Source organism: Naegleria fowleri (genome assembly GCF_008403515.1).
Source record: "Naegleria fowleri strain ATCC 30894 chromosome Unknown tig28, whole genome shotgun sequence".
Lineage (NCBI taxonomy): Eukaryota > Heterolobosea > Eutetramitea > Acrasida > Naegleriidae > Naegleria > Naegleria fowleri.
Window position 1 is genome coordinate 789,033 of NW_025407960.1, and position 21,647 is coordinate 810,679.

General features: G+C 36.9%; 13 protein-coding genes across 13 annotated transcripts; 6 read left to right on the forward strand and 7 right to left on the reverse strand.

Annotated features, from left to right (window-relative positions):
- Positions 1 to 251: 251 nt before the first annotated feature.
- Positions 252 to 1,299, reverse strand: FDP41_002195 (uncharacterized protein; the record flags this gene model as incomplete). Its single annotated transcript, XM_044705363.1, has 2 exons — positions 252 to 685; positions 780 to 1,299. 2 exons carry the CDS (start codon positions 1,297 to 1,299, stop codon positions 252 to 254), a joined length of 954 nt encoding a protein of 317 aa, XP_044563838.1.
- Positions 1,300 to 1,446: 147 nt separating this feature from the next.
- On the reverse strand, positions 1,447 to 2,427 carry FDP41_002196 (uncharacterized protein; the record flags this gene model as incomplete). Its single annotated transcript, XM_044705364.1, has 2 exons — positions 1,447 to 1,904; positions 2,145 to 2,427. The coding sequence occupies 2 exons, from the start codon at positions 2,425 to 2,427 to the stop codon at positions 1,447 to 1,449; spliced, it is 741 nt and encodes a 246-aa protein (XP_044563839.1).
- Positions 2,428 to 3,126: 699 nt separating this feature from the next.
- Positions 3,127 to 3,849, forward strand: FDP41_002197 (uncharacterized protein; the record flags this gene model as incomplete). Its single annotated transcript, XM_044705365.1, has 1 exon — positions 3,127 to 3,849. The coding sequence occupies one exon, from the start codon at positions 3,127 to 3,129 to the stop codon at positions 3,847 to 3,849; it is 723 nt and encodes a 240-aa protein (XP_044563840.1).
- Positions 3,850 to 3,973: 124 nt separating this feature from the next.
- On the reverse strand, positions 3,974 to 6,919 carry FDP41_002198 (uncharacterized protein; the record flags this gene model as incomplete). The annotated part of the gene is made up of 1 exon (XM_044705366.1): positions 3,974 to 6,919. The coding sequence occupies one exon, from the start codon at positions 6,917 to 6,919 to the stop codon at positions 3,974 to 3,976; it is 2,946 nt and encodes a 981-aa protein (XP_044563841.1).
- A 1,026-nt stretch (positions 6,920 to 7,945) lies between these two features.
- On the forward strand, positions 7,946 to 8,971 carry FDP41_002199 (uncharacterized protein; the record flags this gene model as incomplete). The annotated part of the gene is made up of 1 exon (XM_044705367.1): positions 7,946 to 8,971. The coding sequence occupies one exon, from the start codon at positions 7,946 to 7,948 to the stop codon at positions 8,969 to 8,971; it is 1,026 nt and encodes a 341-aa protein (XP_044563842.1).
- A 323-nt stretch (positions 8,972 to 9,294) lies between these two features.
- On the reverse strand, positions 9,295 to 10,606 carry FDP41_002200 (uncharacterized protein; the record flags this gene model as incomplete). Its single annotated transcript, XM_044705370.1, has 2 exons — positions 9,295 to 10,284; positions 10,493 to 10,606. 2 exons carry the CDS (start codon positions 10,604 to 10,606, stop codon positions 9,295 to 9,297), a joined length of 1,104 nt encoding a protein of 367 aa, XP_044563843.1.
- A 194-nt stretch (positions 10,607 to 10,800) lies between these two features.
- On the forward strand, positions 10,801 to 11,757 carry FDP41_002201 (uncharacterized protein; the record flags this gene model as incomplete). Its single annotated transcript, XM_044705371.1, has 3 exons — positions 10,801 to 11,002; positions 11,187 to 11,315; positions 11,390 to 11,757. The coding sequence occupies 3 exons, from the start codon at positions 10,801 to 10,803 to the stop codon at positions 11,755 to 11,757; spliced, it is 699 nt and encodes a 232-aa protein (XP_044563844.1).
- Positions 11,758 to 11,947: 190 nt separating this feature from the next.
- On the reverse strand, positions 11,948 to 12,775 carry FDP41_002202 (uncharacterized protein; the record flags this gene model as incomplete). Its single annotated transcript, XM_044705372.1, has 1 exon — positions 11,948 to 12,775. The coding sequence occupies one exon, from the start codon at positions 12,773 to 12,775 to the stop codon at positions 11,948 to 11,950; it is 828 nt and encodes a 275-aa protein (XP_044563845.1).
- A 392-nt stretch (positions 12,776 to 13,167) lies between these two features.
- FDP41_002203 (uncharacterized protein) lies at positions 13,168 to 13,977 on the forward strand (the record flags this gene model as incomplete). Its single annotated transcript, XM_044705373.1, has 3 exons — positions 13,168 to 13,237; positions 13,383 to 13,683; positions 13,764 to 13,977. 3 exons carry the CDS (start codon positions 13,168 to 13,170, stop codon positions 13,975 to 13,977), a joined length of 585 nt encoding a protein of 194 aa, XP_044563846.1.
- Positions 13,978 to 14,515: 538 nt separating this feature from the next.
- FDP41_002204 (uncharacterized protein) lies at positions 14,516 to 14,938 on the forward strand (the record flags this gene model as incomplete). The annotated part of the gene is made up of 1 exon (XM_044705374.1): positions 14,516 to 14,938. One exon carries the CDS (start codon positions 14,516 to 14,518, stop codon positions 14,936 to 14,938), a length of 423 nt encoding a protein of 140 aa, XP_044563847.1.
- Positions 14,939 to 15,450: 512 nt separating this feature from the next.
- On the forward strand, positions 15,451 to 16,221 carry FDP41_002205 (uncharacterized protein; the record flags this gene model as incomplete). The annotated part of the gene is made up of 1 exon (XM_044705375.1): positions 15,451 to 16,221. One exon carries the CDS (start codon positions 15,451 to 15,453, stop codon positions 16,219 to 16,221), a length of 771 nt encoding a protein of 256 aa, XP_044563848.1.
- A 391-nt stretch (positions 16,222 to 16,612) lies between these two features.
- FDP41_002206 (uncharacterized protein) lies at positions 16,613 to 18,952 on the reverse strand (the record flags this gene model as incomplete). Its single annotated transcript, XM_044705376.1, has 1 exon — positions 16,613 to 18,952. One exon carries the CDS (start codon positions 18,950 to 18,952, stop codon positions 16,613 to 16,615), a length of 2,340 nt encoding a protein of 779 aa, XP_044563849.1.
- Positions 18,953 to 19,447: 495 nt separating this feature from the next.
- Positions 19,448 to 21,513, reverse strand: FDP41_002207 (uncharacterized protein; the record flags this gene model as incomplete). The annotated part of the gene is made up of 2 exons (XM_044705377.1): positions 19,448 to 20,966; positions 21,062 to 21,513. The coding sequence occupies 2 exons, from the start codon at positions 21,511 to 21,513 to the stop codon at positions 19,448 to 19,450; spliced, it is 1,971 nt and encodes a 656-aa protein (XP_044563850.1).
- Positions 21,514 to 21,647: the final 134 nt, after the last annotated feature.

Sequence of the window (21,647 nt, forward strand, 5' to 3'; positions counted from 1 at the left end):
TCTGATTTCATTAATCGGAGAGAATCAACAAAGACAATATTGTCATGATTAAATTCAGAAAACTTTCCGAAAAATTCTTTGGCAAAAACTTTAAAATCCAAACAGAAATAGTTTGATCTTTCTCTAACAAAGTGTCCTCATCGTCTTCTTGAAGAATGTGTTTCTTTACATAGTGTTTTCGATGTAATTCAGAATAGTCTAAGCTTATGTTACAATTTCCATAACACTTTGTGGTTGATTGTTGATTGACATTAATTGGAGAATTTTTTTACCAATTTCGTCTTCAAAGCAATCCATACGGCTCGATAGATCCCACAATAATCTCGAAAATTAGGGTATCGTATTTTTCCTCGTATTAAGGAAAAAAAATGTTCAACAATTAATGTCGAAATTCCACAAGCCTTAATTTGAGTATGGTTTCCATATTTTTCAAAAAGAGAACGAAGTGAAGTCATAGTCATCACAATATGAGAATACAATTCGTCACTAATGATGTTAGAACTTGCATCTTTCCATTCCTTAAGTGTTGTCAGTACAGATTCAATTAATTGTTTTTTCTCATTCCAGTTTGAACATCGTTCATCGTCAAAAATTTGATGTATTTGTTGCATTAACGTTAAATATTTTGCTAATGCACAACATCCTATTTGCTTGCTTTGTTCAATTCCACTAATAACATTAGAATCTATCAATGCAAAAACAGGTTCCATTTTCATAATGTCGACTGGGTAAATTATATTTTCCGATACCCAGTCTCGCAATTGGGGTTCATTTCTAACCTTCAATAATGTATTCATAGAAAAACTCTTTTTCAATAATCAAATCATCCCCTTTCAATAAACAATTTCTCAACCGTTTGAGCAAATGAGACCAATCAAAAAGGTGAACATAATTTTCATTAGTATGAGAGGTTGCATATTGATAATTACCAGCTAATCCATCACTACAACCTCCAACCACTTCTAAAACATAATCTCCATAAGAAGTTCGTTTGAATTGATCTCTAATTTCTGTCATTTTCTTTGTAATAAATTCATAATGGTTTGATTTGTGACCACCAAAACAAATAGGAAAAGACATCTCACCGTCAATAGTTGTTGCAAAAAACTGGCACACATGACTAGCAATATCGTCTGGTGTAATTTCTCTTTTTGCGTTATATATATCTTCAAAAGACTTTTCATTGCAATTTGTGAATCCAATTACTTTTCCAGCACTTTTCATCACACATAATCCTCCTCTAATCTCTATTTCATCATATGAAATTATGATCTTATTACTAATATTATTCAATGCCATGGCTTTAACAATATCTTTCAAATCACATTATGACTTGCTAATAATTGTAAAATATTGCTACTACTTGTAGAGTGTTGATCATTGACGACATAAATGTGCTCCATGTAATATCTTTGAATAGAAGATACAAAAAATGATAAATCCACATCAGTCACTGTCGACAAGGTTACCAAAAGACAAGTCTGGAAGATAGCTCTTAATTGTTGAGATAGATGGAAGTAATAGATTAAGCTTATCTAATGCGTTTTCAGATGTTATAGTTTCACCGGGAGAATTTCCTTTCAAAATATTCCACAAACGAGAACCACCATAAAATCGAAGTAATAAACACCAATGAATGATACACTCTTTGTATCGAAAACCGTTAACATTTTTCGACGAAACCAAATTTTGCAAAGTATTTTCTAATAATTGATAAAAGAACTGGGTTTCATGTAACTTTCCTTCCTCTAGCACAATCGAGAGAAGTTCTACCAAATAATGTTTTTGATCTTTTTCTTCAATTAATTCTTCGAAATTCTTAATTGTAGTATCTCGTCGAGAGATTTTTGCCTTCAATGATTTGATGACATTTTTGTATTCTTGTGTTCTTGCAGCGAGGTGAGCTGTTTTGGTATTTTGGTTTTCAATTGTTCGCTGATAATGGCGTAATTTTGTTTGATAGCATTCATAACATTTTCACAAACTCCATATTTGTTGAGATTGCAATTATTGCAGTCTACACTAAAAAAACAAAATTCGCCATGATGGTTGAAATTCACACTTCCGAAGCTGTGATATGATTCCCGATACTGTTAATAAATGGCTCACTTTTTCGAAAGAGATGCCTTTACATCGCGTATTACCTTCTTTGCAATTACTACAGCACTTGTTGTCGGAATGTTTGCATTGACCGAATTTATCGGTAACGATTGAAATGATATCTTTCACTCCTTTTGGTTGTTTTTGAATTTCAATGGTAACAGGGTTGCTGATGTGGTGGGTGTTTTTAAAATTATTGATATTGTTGTAATGTGTATTGCATAGCAAAGGTGTTGCATTGGACTTTTCTGTTCCGAGTATGGTGATATTTGTTGGCACGGTTCGCAAAGCGTTCTTGGAGCAAAGGCAGCAACGTCTTCGTTTCATTTTTCTTTTCGAAAAAATTTCTGTTGAATGAAAGCAAAAACAATTAGTTGGAAGAGTTTGAAATTAACACCAAGCCCGTCAAAAGTGCAGAACAAATAGATTATCCTTGAGTGTTTATTGGCCTGTTATTCTAGAATTTCTTGTTGGTTGTTTGCACTTTACACGGGCTTTATGTTTAATTCAACTAAAGTCAGTGTCACCTTTTTTTAACGGCCGCTATTTATTGTATATTAGGTCTCACAATTCCAAACTAAAGAATATGAAACTAGACGGAATGAAACATCTACTATATGAAAATCTTGGTTTCAGCTTGCGTAATTGTCGAACAGTTCAACTCTGAAACAAGTATTGAACATTGGTCGGTGTTATAAACTGAGACACCGAAGGGCCAATAAATATTTTTTCAATTTTTACTGAAGGAGTTGGCCACCCGTGGAAAAAAGTTCAGACAAGTTTTTGGCCTGTTACACGCGACTTTGGCTCTTCCTTGTGCAACCTCCGCAACCAATGAAAATCTCTTTTACTGCATGTTACAATCTTTGAACGCCAATTCAAAAGAGGACATTCTCCGTTTGATTGGGTTGTTGTGAGTTTCGAATATTACTGCAAACAAAAAAACAATTAAAGATCGCTTTGGATCGTTTCCTTCTGCTGTTATCTGGATCATCATCATTACCACCCAAGAAAATTCTTGAGAAAATGAATTTCGGTTTTGGCTTTAATGGACAACAACAACAACCCAATCAACCTCCACAAATGAATATGGGATTTAGCATGCAACCACCACAACAACAACCAGGAATTGGCATGAGTGTTGGTTTTGATACCACTTATGGCGGAATGGGAGTGAATATGAATATGGGAATGCCCATGATGGGAATGAATGTGGGAATGACTGTTCCACCACCTTCGCAACCATCCACCATGATGTACAACAACAACACCTACATGCCTCCTCAACAACCACAATACCAACCACAACCTCAGGTCCATATGACCACTATGACCACTACCACCAGTACCATGATGGGAGGTTCCTCCAATTTGGGAAAGCAAATTCTTGCAGCAGTCCAAGGAGCTTCCTTTGATAGTGATAAGGTGAAGGCTGTTCAGACTTATTCTTCCTCTCAACACGGACCAGTCTATGCTCAAGAAATTGTTTCCATCTTGAATGCCTTTGGTTTTGATAATGATAAGATTAAGGCTTTGACTCAACTGAAATCGACCAATAATGTGGCTAGCATGTCCTGTTCCGATGCTGCCAATATTCTCTCTTGCTTTGGATTTGATAATGATAAGATGAAGGCTTTGGAATTGATTGCTGGTCAAATCTATGATCGTATGCAAAACGCTGAGACTGTGGTGAGCAAATTTGGTTTCTCGAATGATCAAAATAAGGCCAGACAAGTCTTGATGAAGTAAATTCAGGTAAATTGAGATATTTGTCAAGTTTGAGAAAAGATGTCTTGATGAAGTAAATTCAGGTATTTAACTAGTGAAATAAAGAACGAGACTCAATGAGAGGTTTGTGTATACCAGTGAAGGTTTATTTCTCCTGTGTGGATATGTCGTTGCCATTGGTTTTAGTGCTGGCTGTTGTGAATTCTTGACGGTCCAGATATTTCAGTAAGAGTTGTCGAAATTGTTCCAAAATCACTGGTTTGTAAACAACATCATCAAAACCTTGTGAGAGCAAGGTGTCTCTTGGTTCCCATGTATTTGCTGTGATGGCAATAATGGGCACTCGCTTGTGATGGTATTCCTTATCGATAGAATTGCCTTGTTTCTCTAAATTTCGAATCATTTCACACGCTTCTCGTCCACTCAGAATGGGCATGTAACAATCCAACAAGACGAGTTGATATGCTTTTTGTTTGAACTTTTCAAAACATTCCATTCCATCATTGGAAGTGTCAATATCTTTGAATCCAATGATTTGCAACATTTTCATCAATACTTTTCGATTCACTGCATTATCATCTGCAATAAGCACAGAAATCGACGCGAAATCAAATGTCCGCACACAAGTAGTAGCGGTGTCGTGTTGAGCGGCTTGGTCGTGTAATCTTGGTGAGATTTGAAAAGAAAGAGGAGATGTAGTCGTAATGTCTTTGGTTGGTAACATAAAGCTCGTGCTTGATGGAGCCAACACATGATTGTCCTTTAGAGGTTGCTTTGTGACATTGTTCTCCTTCAAGAACATCTTGTCATTCGACAACACATCTACAATCTCAGAAAATTTCACAGGCTTGGAGAGATATTTCAGATGGGGATAGGATCTTTGAGACCCCTTGAAAATCGTTGGGGTAATGATGACAGAATCATTCTCCTTGGTTCCGTTCGAAAATAATTGTGTCACTCGAGAATAGTCACCCTCAGGAACAAAAATAACCTTCACCATGTTACCACCTGGCAATGGCTGAGTTTCAAGAGATTCCACCGAGGTTCGGCATTCAATTTTTCGAACCTTTGTGAAAAGTTTCAAATAACTTTGTAAAACAGTTTGGAAACATTCGTCTTGGTCCACCACCAACACGTGAATATCTTTTACATCATCTCCTCGTAATATTTCAGAAATGACTTCTGAGCTGTCATTGAGAGTGTTTTCGAGAGGCAGAAGAATTGTAACGTTGGTTCCAACGTTAAGTGTGCTGCTCACCTTGATGTGACCATTCATTTTGTTGATCAGTAATTTTGTAATACTCAATCCAAGCCCATTTCTATTGGTGTTAATCAAGCTGCTTCCACCATCGCTTAACTTGTTCATATTCTCTGAATGGTTAAAGTATTGCTCAAATCCCAGGGAGAAATCTTCATTTTGTTGATGTTCATCAATGATATGATAAGGTTGAAAAATTTTCTGAATTTGTTCTTGAGAAATACCACAACCAGTGTCAATAAATTCAAGTTTCACAAAGATCTTTTGATCCTGAGGTATCATGTTTTCATTATGCTCGTCAATCATTATTTCATGGTTGTCAAAACTTTTCAAGTCTTCGTCATTTGCCAAATCACAGTTAACTCTGACGTAACCCTTCTTGGTGTATTTGATGGCATTCGAGATGATGTTCATAATGATTTGACTCAATCGAACAGAATCACCTTTCAACAGTTGTGGAACTTTTGAGACATTGAAAAAACAATGCAATGAAATTTGTTTTTCATGAGCCAATTGTGAAAAAACACCAATCAATGAATCTAACAAGAATTTCAAATTGAATGGTTCATGTTTCAATTTGATCTTTCCCATCTCAAGTGAGGTCATTTGCAATGAGGATGATAAAATGTGCAGTAATAATGTTGCATTTTCCTTAATATCTTCAATGATTTCATTGATGGCACTATTATTCAAAAAACAATGTTTACATCCGTTCAAACACTTCTCTCCCTCAAAATGATGATTCAACACTTGTAAACTTCCCATAATGCAATGCAATGGATTTCTCGCTTCATGACTCAAATTGGCAATGAATTTCGTTTTCTCACTGTTTTTCACACGTTCTCGCTCCACCTCAACTAGGTGTTGAGTACTTTCGTCGGTCTTACTTGACATGACACTAGAAAATAGATAGGACCCAACGACCACCGAGTATTGTAAAATAAATACTTCGACAAGTCTCTGGTAAAAGGCACGCGTTTGCTCTTCTGTCATCTTGTCACGTTCTGTTAGGAAGGCCACGTACATTCCAATCAAGTTAGAACCCAAAAGTAAAATCGTATTAACATAAAACCACCTTAAATTATTGTAAAACACATTCGCAGATATTAAAATCTTGTAAGTATGAAAAACATGCAGTGGAACAGAATGACCGTAATAAAGTTGCAATATCCACTGCAATATAACAACCACCACTAATCTTAAAGAATTATATTGTACAAAACTTTTGATAGACTTGACATGTTTTCGCATGCGAGAATTCAAGGCGAAATGAAACGTCAACTCTCCCACAGTGCACATAAAAAACAAAAGAGGACCTCTCTCCCAACAAAAGGTCAAACCAAAGAGAAGCGGAAGGAATGATAATTTAGAGCCTATTTGAGCCTGCATCTTTTGATTATGTAGCAGTTGTTTTAAAAGAACATCAGAGGGGGTGGTATTGGTATTGTTGGTGGTTCCGATGGTGGTTTTCATGGAAGGTGGACTGTTTGAAGGAGAAGATGAAGTGGATGGAGGCGATGATGATGACGAATAAATAGTTTCAGTTTGAGGATGGTTGAGGCATTGTGATGTTGATGATGGCGGAAGGATTGGATTTAATGATGACGAAGAGTCTGCTCCTTCAAATTCTTTCTCTTCTGTGGGTCGCGACCTTTCTTGTTGCTGTTTCTGTACCGTTGTGAATGAAGAGCAAGTCGAAGAAGAGCCTATCTGGTGTTGTTGTTGGGATTGTTGTTGTGGATGGTTGTTGTTGTTCGGGTTGGAAGGAAGGCTTTGATTTTGCTGATTCCGACATTCAGCAGTGTTGCAAGCACAAGACGTAATCAACACCATGGCACAAGAACTGTTGTTGTTGTTGATGATCACCAATCAATTGAGAGATTTGATATTTTCTTCTTTTTGTTGTTTTTTGTCTGTTTTGGCGAATTGAAAATTAGAATTTCAAAACAACAAAGAGGAGTAACGTTTGGCAGTTGAAACAACCCAAGTGAATACCGCTACTACAACAGTCAGTCTTTGCTTGTTTTAATATAGGTTTCGGTATAGTAAGATACTTCTCTTTCATGAAAAGCCAACTGTCAATAAGCGATCAATCGACAAGTTCAGGGCCGAAACCAAGCTTCTCTTTTTGCAAACAGTGTGTAAGTGTCTCTTTTTTCTGTTCGGCTTTTTAGGTTTGCCCGTGATTGGATTAAATGAATTATGACAGAGATAACACCACTCTGTTTGGAATGACCGAACATGAAGAGTTCTTGTTTGCATGATCCATTTGAATTCAATTTCTTCGAATGCAATCGATCGATCAATGTTGACGAATCGAATCGTAGATGAGGTTTGTCTGATCGTGTCGTAAAGACAACAACACATCACCGGCCAATGAGTATGCTCGAGAGAGGTATATATCTTGTGGTGTTTGATCATAATGCAGCACACATTCTGTCGTCGAAGAACACAAATGGAAGAATGGTTTCTCCTCCTCGCGATACTGTGCTCATTAATGGTTGTGTCAATCACCCATATTTGGATTTCTGGTGTGGTGTATACATTCTTGTGGTATTCACAAGTGCGTCCTTTCCAAGGTTCCCCACAAACTGGCAGATCTGACAACCAAATACGATGTTTAAGTCCAAAACTCTGAAAGGAACAACAGTGTTGACGTCAGGAATAGAAGACTACTATATCCAGAGTGAGGTTGGTATCGAATGAAGTACGTTAAATGTTGAGCATGAGTGAATTAACCAAAACAAGAATTCTAAATGGGTCCGTCATAACCTTCTTCAACACTCCTCTCGAGAAATTAATTCAAGGACAGTTTCTACTCAAGATGTGTTATTACCAATCGAAGAGCAATCTCGACGAATGGACATTCAAGGCATAAATGTGGTTGCAGCTACACTTACTCCGCAAAAAAATAATCGCACCGAATACCACTACATTTTGAATTTATTTCGAGCACTCAAGGAAACTCACATACCAATCCGAAAACTCGAAATTTGTAATAATGCTTTCCAACACGTATTCTTTGGAAAAAAGATATTAGATGTGCCATCGGATAGCTGTCTTTCAAGACACATGAAAGCCATTTCCCGAGCCATAGATGAAATTATTAATGATAAATTACGACATGCTCCAGGGAAAATTACTCGTATGATTGATGAAAGTGATGGTTTTGTGTCTATATTTTATAACATGATTGAACATTTGAATGAAGAGGAATTGGAAATAATTTCAGAACAATACACCATGTTGCTCAGAAAACAGCTACATTGTCAAGAAGACACTCGTAAAATGTATCAACTTGAGCGTCAATTGAAACTCAAGTACAAAAGGACAACCATTTGCTCAAAAATTCAACCCATGTTAAATCAAACAGCACAGACCTTATTTGAAACTGTGAAACAAGCTGAGAGTGGATGGAATGGCCGTCGTGTTGACTTTATGATGTCCGATAATGGGGCGAATGTGATTGCAGTTGCCAAGCCAACCATGCTCAACGTAACACTGATTACTTGTTGTGGCCATAATTTGAATTTGGTATACAAACACTTTATTACATGCTATAAGGACTTTGAAAGACATGTTGGAAGGGTGATTCGAAAGCTACGATCGGATTGGAAATCGTTACGCTGGTTGGTGACTATTTTGAAATTCGATTTTCAATTTGTTGAAAATTATTTTAATTCACAAGATGGTACTATTATTATTGATGATGACCTTAATTTCAATGTAATGGTGGTCATGACGATGATGGTTGGCCTTTATTTTATTCACAGGGATTTATGCATCAACCACGTGATTCACAAGTGTTTCATTGGGAGCTGTAGAAATTATTCCACAGATTCTTCCCTTGATATTTGTTGTTGTTTATTGTTGTGGGCGCCTTAAATTGTTAAATTTCCTGGTTTAGAAATTTTGGCATATCTGCCAAGTTGTGGTGTAGGTTTAATGCTTCCTATTAATTAATAAACAGTTACTTTATACAGAACACACAAATAGAAAGATCACTACCTAGCCAATGTTATAACCATCCCAAAAGAATGTGGGGAACCCTGGTCCTTTCGAGTGCGTATGAATGCAATTAGGTCGGCGACATGGGTTTCTCAATTCGTTTTTAATACTTATTGGCAATTCATGCTTCATATATTGTCATTTATATAATCACTGTAGTAGTGGATGATGAAGCATGCACAATAAGATATTGAGTGGTGTCACCGTTGTTGGTTCACCACTACTGTTGCCTCATCAGAGGATGATGATTGACGAACTCTCAAAGAATGTCGAATGACAAACCACAAGCTCAATGTCATGCATGTCACATTAATCACAATAATTAAAATCGCTACCAGCCAATAAGGGATCACTCCACGAAAGAGAACTTCCACAGATCCAGTATCAGATTTTCCATTCATCTTGGAGAACAAGTACATGAAATTTTCATACATGGAAATGGCCATTTGTACACCAATGAATTGCAAAGAGAAGGTCACCAAAACTTTGGGTGCTTTGAGTGCTATTCCATACAACACAAGAGACACTATTGGAAGAAAAACCATTCCAAATATTGATTTTCGAATGAACAGTGCGGTCACTATCAACACAATGGTGGCAATGGTGGACAACAACACTCTCGAAAATAATTCATGTTTCACAAATGCAACACTCAAACAAATAATGAGACATCCAAAAAACGTGGGTCCCAATGGTCCATTCACACTTATTAAGGCATTGCAAAAAGTGTTTTGAGTCACATCTTGATACACTGTTAATCCACTTCCATTGCTTTCAATTTTGATAAACTCGAGAGTATTTCCACAAAGTAGGGCCGTTGTGGCATGTCCCAATTCATGCCAAAACGTTCCAAATATTGTAAATGGATAAATAATATAATTTCCAACATCAGAAGGCAATTGCCAGAGTAAAACAGTTAAAATTGAAACAATAATAAGCCATGTAATGGAATGACTGAAAAGTGAGGATATAAAAGATTGAATGGTTCGTTTTGAGGAATATGTATTTGTTGATGAATGAATGTTAGAATGACTGTTGGGAGCCTCTTCCTCTTTCAATGGAGTAAATATTGAGAATGAGCTTTCGTAAAAGTCTAAATTGCTTTGCTCATCATCATTGGTGATGAATGGTTGTTGAGTAAGATGTTGCTGGCTTTCCAAATCAATAGAGGGATTACTATTATCAGTTTCCTAATTTTTAAAATTATAGACAGGAATGGTTTAAATTTAAATTTGAGGGAGTTTACAAAAAAGTAAACATTGAAATTAGATCCAAAAAATTAATTAATAAATTAATTGATTCATGAGGTATTATTAATTTTCCGAGTCCCATTGTTCCGAAAATTGAATTGATGATCATCACCACTGATCGGAATGATTTTGTCATCTACAATCCTACCTTTTTTGATTCTATACGATTATGATGCTTCTCCAAATCTCTTTCATGATTCGGATGGTTGTTGTTGTTGTTGTTCGAATCGTTCTGATGATGAAGGGCATTCCTTTGTTCCATTATTTTTTTATTGTAATTTCTGAATTTCATTGTTTTCCTCCTGTCAATTATGACAATTCAAGGTCGACAACAACAACAACACTGAATGCACTGAATGAGAACTGAGACAATTTCTTTCAAATATGGATGACAGAGAGAGTCCTTGACTTGAGTGTCAACAATCAATTTGTTTTTTGAATTTTCGAAAAAAATTCATGAACAAGCAACAAACTTTGTCCTCTCACAAACATTCTCGTCATCATTACAAAATTTGTATCATTGGAGGAGGAGCAGCTGGATTAACGGCTGCAAACACACTCGCTGAAAATGATCAACATGATTTTATGGTTTTGGAAGCAAGTGAAAGAATTGGAGGAAGAGTTTGCTCGAATAGAGAACGAGGAATTGAACTCGGAGGTATGTAAAATTATTTTTCTGAGTGCAGAGAGGATGATTATCATGTGATGAAAAATTATTGTTAAATTATGTAATTTTTTAAATTGTACTAAAATGGAAATTGCACAACAATTTTTGTGTGTGAAAAAATTCAAAATATTTATAAATGACCTCGTAAATGTCTAACATGTCTTGAACATGATAGGCGAATTTGTTCATGGAGAAGGAAGTATTTTGTGGGACGTGTTGGTGAACAAGTTGAAAATACCATTGAAAGTTGTTTTTAATTTTTCTGCAACGAATCCAAAGGATTGTGGATTGGGTTTTCTTCTCAGTAAGTACCTCATCTATTGGTGCGATTATTGATGAACAATTCATTTTGTTCATTCAAAACGAAAATTTCCTAAGCCGATAATGCTCTTCACATGACCGACGAAGAAATCAAACAACATTTCAGAAAATTCATTCAAAAAACGTATCACTTGAATGACAACAATGACGGATATTTAGGAGGAGATATTCGAAATTGGCAAAATATTCATCATGTGGCAGGTGCCTATAGTTTTGCTCTCACCACTGATGCTTCCAAGAGACATTATATTGAACAACCACGTGTTGTATTGGGTCAACCTATTGATTCGAAAATTTATTTTGCTGGAGAGGCATACTGTCAACACTCACCAGCGACCATTCACGGAGCAATGGAGACTGGTCAGAAAGTGGCTTTGGAAATTTTAAAGTCATCTCAAACAGCACCAAGAATGAGTAAGCTTTAACCTTTCTGAGTGGAATGATGGTGATCCGAGTTGTTGTCAAAGATTTGATTCGAAATTTGGCATTTATGGATTGTTATTTAATAATAAATAATTAGAGAGAATTCAATTTTTTGTTGAATGGAATAGGATTCAATGACTAATGAATGAATGAATCATGGTTGGAATATTGGCACAGCGACTCTGATTGACCCTAATGAAAGGTAAATCCATAATCGCCAAAATGAGCCTTATTGGTCCATATTCTTCTTGTCAATAGAATTGAGAATACCACAAACACACCACCCAACAAAATGCCCAAAATTGGCAACACATTTACAGTTTTAGAGTCAGCAATAGAAACTGTACAATTCATAATGAGATAGAGCGCTCCAAATGGAATTATAGAAATAATAGTCGAGGCAAGCCAAAGTGCTGCAATCAACAAGGAAATATTCACAAATGCTCTGTTAGTTCGGTTCATCCATTTCATAACTTGTTCCTTCTTCCACAACAAACAACAACTTAACACTCCAGCCATAGATCCAATCAAGCTAATCACAGCTCCGACGATCAAACAAAATAATCCAACAAAGGTCAAACCTTCCACTTGATCTTCATCCATTTTATCATGATGATCATCATCATATTTTTCAAGAAAATCATGTTTCCACTTAATTTCCATCAATGATAATATTAAATAAACAATCGAATAAATTAAATTCAAAATAGCTCCAGCCAAAGGTGCTTTAAATTCAATCTTGCTCGGATCATGACCAACCGTAGAAAGATCCGATCTGAGATCAAAGGAAAGTCTAGAATCGTGTACATGTTGAGAAATATCAATTTCTACAATTTTCGGTTTTTCATCATCCATAGTGTCCTCCTGTTGTGGTTGCTCTTCTTTGTGTTCCGATACATTCTGATGAAGCTCCTCTTGCTCCTTGTTGGTAATACTTGTTGTTGTTTTTACTTGCTCTTCATCTTGTAACTCCACAATTTCTTCCTCGGAGTGTTGTCGTTCTTCTTGTTGAGAAGACATTTTTTCCAATTAGAAAATACTAAAAGAACTCGAGGTGGTTCCGATTTTTACAATTGCACTGTTTTCTGTGAAAACTTTTGAGTCATTTGAGGAAAATTATTCAATATTGAATGGTCCGTTGCAGACAGACAAAATGAATGACACTGCGACCTTTGTTTCGAAACTTGCTAAGTTCTAATGCTCCTGGCTCATAAAAGAGCAGATACGACTATCCCCCAAAGAGCACCCTTTCTTAAGTTCACTTTTGGATTTTTCATGAACAACCACTTTTCTGCACATAAAAGGGTTTGTGAAACAATTGTTCGCAAGTCATAACAACATTAAAAAAAATCAAAGTTATCACTTCCGAAATTTCACACAACCACCAACCACATCACACAACAGTCATCATCATGGGCCGTCTTAAAGTTACCATCATTTCAGCAAGAGATCTCGAAGGAAAGGACGTTGGAGGTACATCAGGTAGGTTTTAATAATTATATATATTCGATAATTTTGAAATTCAAATAACAATGATCATCCCACTGATCATATTTGGCGTGACACTCTGGCTTGATTCAACCGACGTTGTTGATGTGAATGATCATGACATTTCACATCCTCATAGATCCCTATGTGAAAGCCACCGTGGCAGGAGTGACTCACAAAACCGATCATGTCAACAAGACTTGTAATCCAACCTGGAACACAACTCTCTTCTTTGATATTCCTCCCACAGTGAATGCTGCCACAGAATCGATCACTTTTGAAGTTTATGATTATGATCGATTTGGAGGAAATGATATCATAGGAAAAGCAACCATTGCATTGGGAACACTTACGAGAGGAATTCCTGAACGCGTTGATTTGAAATTAACCTACTCCAAGAAGGGTTTGTTAACTGTTGAACTATTGGCAGAAGATTTTGGGTAAGTGATAATGAATATCAATGAAAGCAAAAGTGAATCCATTCTGACAATTCAATTTCTTTGAAACACAAACTCGATAGTCAAAATCCACCTCAACAACAAGGTTTTCCTCAACAGCAACAACAACAACCATACGGATATCCACCTCAACAAGGATATGGCTACCCACCACAGCAACAACCTTATGGTGGCTATCCACCTCAACAACCTTATGGAGGTTATCCTCCTCAACAACCTTATGGCGGCTATCCACCACAACAACCTCCTTATGGTGGCTATCCTCCATATCAATAATTGCAAGAGGTTTACACTTGTGTGTCCTTTTGATTTCTTCTTAGTCTGATTTAAATTATTATTTGTATTTACATTGAAGAAAGGCATTAAATATGATAATGTTCTGTGAAATTCATGATATCCAAATGACCATCATCGGAAAATGTTTCAATTAATTAATAGATGTAAGTAAGGTCTAGATAGAAGCATTATAACCTATTTCATCCATTAATTGAAACATTATACGACCAATGCACTAGAGTGCCTTTTTTCCAAACTCATCATTTATCCAAATAAGAGTTCTTTCCTCAAATTGTCGTGTCGAGGTGTTGGATCCATCATTCACTCACTATCGACAAGCAGTGAAAAAACACACTAATTATTCTTTGTCGCTCTCACTGCTAAATCTCCTTTGACTGTTGTAGTTATCACCTTTTGATTTTCATCTTACTGTGAAAAAGGTTTACATCTGTGACACTTTTAGAGCACACAACCCTCAATATTATTGTTAATATTATCAATTCTTCATCTATTGCTTTTTCATCACATTCTCAACACCATGGATCCAACTCCTTCCTTCCAAGAACCTCCTCCACCTCACACCTACTACACTAACCCACCTCAACAACCTCCTCAGCAACAACCCTATTTGTCTCAACAACCTCCTCCTCGGCAGCATCATCACTATCATGCCCAACCCACTACGGTTCCATATATTGGAGCAGCCTCCAGTGCTTCCACACCGCTCACCACGAAAACCTATGAAGACGATGATTACTATGAGAGCAAACAAATCAATAAGGCTCGGAATGCCTTTGCTGCTGCCTTTGCTACGAGTTTGTTCTTATTCTTCTTTTGTACTCCCTTTGCAAGTTGTATTCCGTACTTGTTTGTGTTCAAATATAGGACTAATGTGGTTCCAGAAGCGAGAAGATTTGGAGAATTGGCTCGTTCCTTCTTTTGGGGGTCTCTTTGGATTTAATGTGTTGATTATTGTATGTGCTTCATTAGCTGGAATTATTGTGGCCATTCAGCAACAGGTGGCCCATGATCGTCGCCATCATTAAGGGTTTGAATGAATGACTCACTGTAAATTTGAAGAAAGACCGATGATGATTATTTCAATGTTCTTGCTGATGATGGTTTTAATCATTAAGCAACTTTCTCTAATTTTTTACTATTATGGTTGTTTAATAAATACTAGGAAGTTATCATCATCAATTCTTTCAACAATTCATTCTGTAACAATTCAGATTATAATTATAACAACTTTTTGAAACACGTATTCGGGAATTTTTAATTGGTCGGCCCGATTAGTTTTTCAAAAAAATGATTTCATCATCAAGAACGATTTTTCATCATCCTTCGTTGTTGCATGCAGGCAATGTTTCATCATTCGCATCATCATCATATGGATCCGTATGGTGGTTACAAAATTTTCAATCAAGTCGAATAAAATCTTCTGCCGCTTCTTGTTCTTGTTTTCATCAATCCATGATGATGAAGGATAATACAACCAATGAACAAAAACAACAACATTCGAATAGAAAGCCTTTCTTTTCGGGTGGATTGGGTAGATCTTCCTCTCTGAGCAGTCCACCCAAAACATCAGCAGCATCCTCTCAAGTTACAAATCCTCCACCCCCACCACCAAATTCAAGAGCTGCCTACGAGAAAATGAGAGAAGAACGTGAAGAGCAGCTGGAAGCAGAAGAATTTGCACAAAGAAGAGAACAAATTAGAGACAATTTCCAAAAGCAATTTTTCGAAAATATGGATCCAAATGAATTTAAAAAAGCTTGGGAACAAGCTCAAATTGATGAGAAGGCAGAATATAAAAAAATTACTTTCAGACAACAGATGAGATGGTGGATTAAGGACCACGATCGTTTCGATCGATTCATGAAGTTATTAATGAACCCTACAGCTACTGAGGATGAAAAACACTACGCCAAGGAACAAATTGATGAAATGATTAAATTGTATGGAGAAGTTAGAGTTCGTCCCTCGAATAGAAAGAAAATTCCTGCTCGTTTGACGCTTGTAATTTTAGCCATTGTCATGATTATTTCATGGATGGCAGTTAAAGGCCAACAACGTATGGCGAATAAGGAGAGACAAGACCAAGTTCTAGAAGAAGTGGTCAAACGAAGTCAACCAACGGAAGAAATGCGAGCAGTACCTCAGATAAATCATCGTGAAATTCTCCAAGAAATTGAGAAGCAGAGATTACAAAAATTGAAAGAAAAGTCCAACCAACCTTAAGGCTTTTCTTTCTTTGAATTGCAATATATTGATAACTTTCATTGTAAGGAACATTCTGTTTCAACGAAATTACGGTTTTTCATAGATCATTAGATCTATTAGCAAGATTGGTAATTAAATAATATTATTATTTTATTATTTCAATACTACGTCTTTTTTCTTCTTTGTTTTTGGTTTTAAATCGTCGGTGGAAGATCCTTCATGACCATTAGCAGCAGATGTTTCCTGCATGCCATGATCCTTCTTCCATTGATCTGCCATTTCAAAATAGGTTTGCTTCTCTTGCTTGCTAGCATTCTTCCATGATTGAGCGACCATTCTACTCACCTCATTGGGTGGGAGCGTGGGATTCTCCGCTTTAAATTGTGAATACTTTTCCTTGCAATAAATATTATAAGCATTGAGTGGTTTCTTGACAATTGGTTGAGCTTGTTTTGCAATTTCCAAGTAAGGTTTTTTTCTCCTCTTCGCTCATTGACTTCCACTTTTGACCTATCAATTTGGTAATTTGTTTCTTATCCACATCTGGATACTGTTCTTGAAACGTAGGGAACACACTCTTCACAAAGCTGTTGTAACCACTGATAGGTTTCTTCACTCGATTTGAAAGATCCGCTCTCTTCGATGCATTATCTTGATGCTCTCCATTATCATTATCCTCATATTCATTTACAGATGGTCTCTTCTTACTGTTATAATTATTGTTTGAGAGAGTGGATGCAATAGTGGCATTAGGTTGTGGATACAATAACATGTTACTTCCTGTAGTGGTTGTGTCATCCATTGAATTCTTGGAATCTCTACGTATTGGTAGTTGTGATTGTTGTGGTTGTGACGAAGCAATATATGATGTCTCTGTCATGTCACCATTGAGTGAAAGGTCAATATATTTCTTCTTTTCTGCATCCGATAAGAGCTGCCATTGAGCCCATACTAAAATTTTCAGTTGTGACGTTTCCTCCCCAGACATGCCATCACCATTCTCAATGTGAAGCAATTGGTCTGAAAAATATCGTTCGAATCCAAGCTGTTGTAACTGTTCATCATTAGGCTGAGTGGGGGAAGCAAAAGGATTAACTGCACCAATTCCGCTGTTGCTACTACTTGCTGCGGCACCATTAGAAAATTCATGTTTTTCATTACCATCAAAATTGTCCTCAATTCCTAATAAATCGTGGAAACTGCCACATCGATTCATGGACTTGTCAGACTGAATTTGTTGTGATGAATTCATCAAGGAACTGCTTCCACTTAGACCAAATCCAATCTCACCACCACTTGATGATGCACCACTGTTTTTTGATTCAATGCTTCCTATCAAGCTGTTTTCATCCTCCATGTAAAATCCTTGATGTTCATTGGGACCGAAATCTTCATTGTGACCAAGTTCGCCCTCTGATTGTTTGTTGGATGGATTATTGATTTGAGCTAATCTTGCTCTGTCACCACTCGAAAATAAAAAATTTCCATCCTTGTCTTTTTTGTATAGACCTGATTTGATATATTTACGCTTCTTCTTGAGACCTTTCTTATTTAACTTTGGATCGTAATGTTTGTGAGCTTCTTGTTTCTTTTCTTCATCTTTGTCACAATTTGAAATATTACAGTTAGTATTATTGTTAATATTTGATTGATCTTCCAACAATTCCACAACTGAGGCCAAGCCTTCTTCCAAAAGTAAGCTTTCGAGTAATGCTTGTTGTGAAATTACATTATTCATTTCGCTCATCGATTGATTATTGTTATGATCTGCTCTTAAATTCGAATCATCAACGGAGAATGAAATTGGTGATGTAATTGTCAGTTCATTTTGTTGTTGATTGTCACTACTGGTCATGTTCACTGGTGACAATAGGAGTCCGCTATTGCTGATATGATCACTGCTTGAAGTGAGTTGATTTTCATGTTGCTGAGTTTCTTGCAATTTTTGTTGCTGTTGTTGTGGTTGATTCGAGCCTGAATACAACCCACAATTCTGCAAACTCATTAAAATCGGTTTTATATACAATTCATAAAGTGGTTCAGGAATGGAGATGGCTGTTGTAGGTACATCGGAAGAGGTTCCATTTTGAAGAGAAGACAGAGTATTATTATTATTATTAGTGACAAATGTGTTACTAGAGGATGACACTGATTGAAGGATGGGCGGTTGTGAATAGTGTTGTGAATCCAATATGGGTAAATTTGGAGAAGGCGAAATAACGTTAGGAATCGGATTCATCATGGACATCATTAACATCATGTTATTAATCATGGCTTGCTGTTGAAGTTGATTTGGAGAGAGTTCGTTTTGTTGTGACTGCTGTTGTTGATGCATTTCTCGTTGTTGTTGCAACAAGAGGTAATGATTGAGAAGAAAGGAAGCAAATAATTGATCTTGTTGATGTGATGATTGAGATGGTTGAAGCTGTGAGGTTGTAGGAAGAGATGATTGTTGTTGATAAAAGCCAAATAATGGAGAAGTAGTTGTTGTATCGAGGAGAGAATGAGCACTCGGAGTTGCTTGGAGAAGTGGTTGTTGTTGCTGTGGTTGTGATTGAATGGAATTTGGATTGGTATGACCCATCATGATGATTGGTAAGTGATGATGATTGCTATTGTTGTTGTTGTTAATAATATTATTATTGGATGAGGCCATACCGCTGGTGTTGCTACTACTACTCGTACTACTCTTTAATGATGATGAAGGTCTTTGGTTGTTATTATTATTATTATTATTTGGTTGATACATCTTGTGAGAAGAAAGCGAGAAGAATTCGGAAGAAGCAAAGTATATTCCAACGAATAACTTTGGAAATCTCTTCTAGAGATGTGAGAGTTTGACAAACTTGACTCAATTTTCTAGATGTGAAATAGAAAGATCGATTCAATCCAGATTCTGAATTCGTTCACAACAACACCGCGATTCCTTTGTTCTTGAAATTGCCAATCCGACAAAACAGGAGGTGGGTACCAACTCGAAGACTACGGCTGCCAACGCTTTAGAAGTGAGTGAACGTTTGAAGTTGATGGTCGAAGTTGATGCGTGGTTGTTGTTGTTGGGCTTTTTTTTAATGCCCGAAATAGCTTACCGACCGCATTGATTTCAGAGAGGACCAAGTATTTACCCAGGTTTGTAATTTTCCTATGCCTGTGAGAATTGAGAAACAGCAACATTGAGCCAGTTTGGAAAGATGTGTCAAGGTTTATTGTGTCCAATCAATAATGATATTTTACCTTAGATTATCTACTCATCAAGGTCACTTGAAGCTTCATGATTGTCCACAATCATTCGTTCACTATCGTTAGCACTGCTGGAAACAGAATCTTGTTGAGTGGACCTTTGACTTGTCTCCTCATTATTGGTGATGTTGTTGCTGTTCATCATCGTCAGCTCTCCTGGTGTTTGTTCCGCTGCTGGTCTAGAAGTTCTCTCTGGTGAGATGGCAGTGCTGGCGTTCACTTTTTGCTTCTTTTGAACCTGTGAACTAGACTGTGACTTGGATTCTTGCGTGGCTGTTCCATTACTACTAATGCTGGAGGTGCCATTCGCTGGCGTGGGTGGTTGCTTTCTTTTTTCACCACTCGAAGGAGTTCTTTCTTCTCGTCTGTTGCTGTTTGCTTTTGGAGATACAGACAGTTGCTGGTTAACAGACACGTTGGATTTGCTGGCATTTGAAGAAGATTTGGCATGTTGTTGATTTGAATTCTTGACTTTCTCATTAGGGTTATGAGCATTTCCCATATGATTGGATGATACTAAAGAACCATTGTCATGACTTGGATCTGAATCTGATTGATTGTTCTCATTTGAAAGTTGTTGAGCACTGTTTAATGTCTTTTTCTCATTGCCCAACAAAGGCAAGCCACAAAGATGTCTCAGAGCATTTCTCACTTCCGCAAAAAGAGATTCTCCTAATTTTCTTACGCCAGTGAGATATTTGGCACATCTCAACAAGTCGTCATAGTTGGACAAGTTGAATGTATCTAAAGGTTGCATGACGTAAATTGGTTCAACATTGCTACTACTATTCTTCTTCAAGCTGATATCACTTTCGAATGATTCTACAACAGTATGATATCTTCGCATCACAAAGCATGTAACAAGAGGACCGACACAAGTAAGACCAGAAACAAAACGTTTCTTAGGTTTGGAGCCTAGCTTTTGGAAAAAGGTATACTGAGTCTCAAGAAACAATTTAAGCATCAAACTCAATTCGTTTTCGGCTTGATATTGATTTCCAGTGGTGTCATTACGCTCACAAGATCCAAAGAAAGGAAGTAAGGTTCCACTTTGGAAGGCTTGATCGAGAAATTGCTTTTGCTGTTTCGATGAAGTGGGTGATACAATGGTATCAGAAGCAACGCATGTTGTTTGAGGAAGGATGACACTTCTCGTGGTCGATGCCTCAGTTGCCAACGCAGACACCATACGACGAGTGAGTTCACGAATTTCCTTATTTCTTTGATGATTGAAGCCAATGAAGAAGGTGCCATCGAGTTTCATTTTGTTGATGTTGGTACTATTACTAACAATGTCACCTGACAGGAAGGAAGAAGTTATTAGGTCACCTGAGTATTTGCTGTCCTGAGTTGACCCACTATCGATGCATTGAAAATCTCTATTCTCATCAAAAATGTGTTCGTAATCACGAGTAATAAAACGATACAAGGTGGAGAATATTCCTCCTCTCCAAAAACTCTCATGCTTGCCACTATATTTGAGCATCGTTTGAGGTAGTTTGAACATTTGATTCCACAAGTCACTGTTAGTATTCGTTGTTATTTAAAAGTTGGTATTTCGAAATAGGGTTAAATTGTTTGCAAGAAGTGGCACTTTTAAAAGTAATTCCCAACCTACCTCAAATAAGCAAATTCATTCTTGCCAACTCCAACTTCTTCATTGGCCTTGTCCAAAACTGAAATACTCTTGCTCATTTTGATAAAATTCTGTACTTCCTTCCTTCCACAATTTGAAATATTGATAATGGAAGCCTTTGGCAGGAAGAAGCTTTGCATGAGGAGCCTAGTTTTACAATCTTGGTAATCCTGATCTAGAAAGCAAGTAGTTCCATCCACGGAGGCCATTAAATTAGTTTCTTCATCTTGAATGTTGTTGTTGTTGTTGTGGTTGGATGATGATGACTGTTGGCTGTTGTTCGATGGCAACACAATCGGAATTGAAGCAAAATGGCCAACATGAACTCGATGAAAGCCTTCCAAAAAATCGGTTCTGAATGAAATGGGATCCGTCTTCGTCATCATGGTCATTGTACAGTTACTATTATTGCTGATGTTGTCCGAGAGATTCATATTGTCGGAAAAGTAGGCTTGTTGATGACGGTTCAAAAGAGTGCAACAGTGGGCTCTGACTTTCTCAATTTTTTTTGAATAATTTGTTGCATCTTCCACTCGTGAATGGAATTGAAAGTCAGAGCGCCAAATTT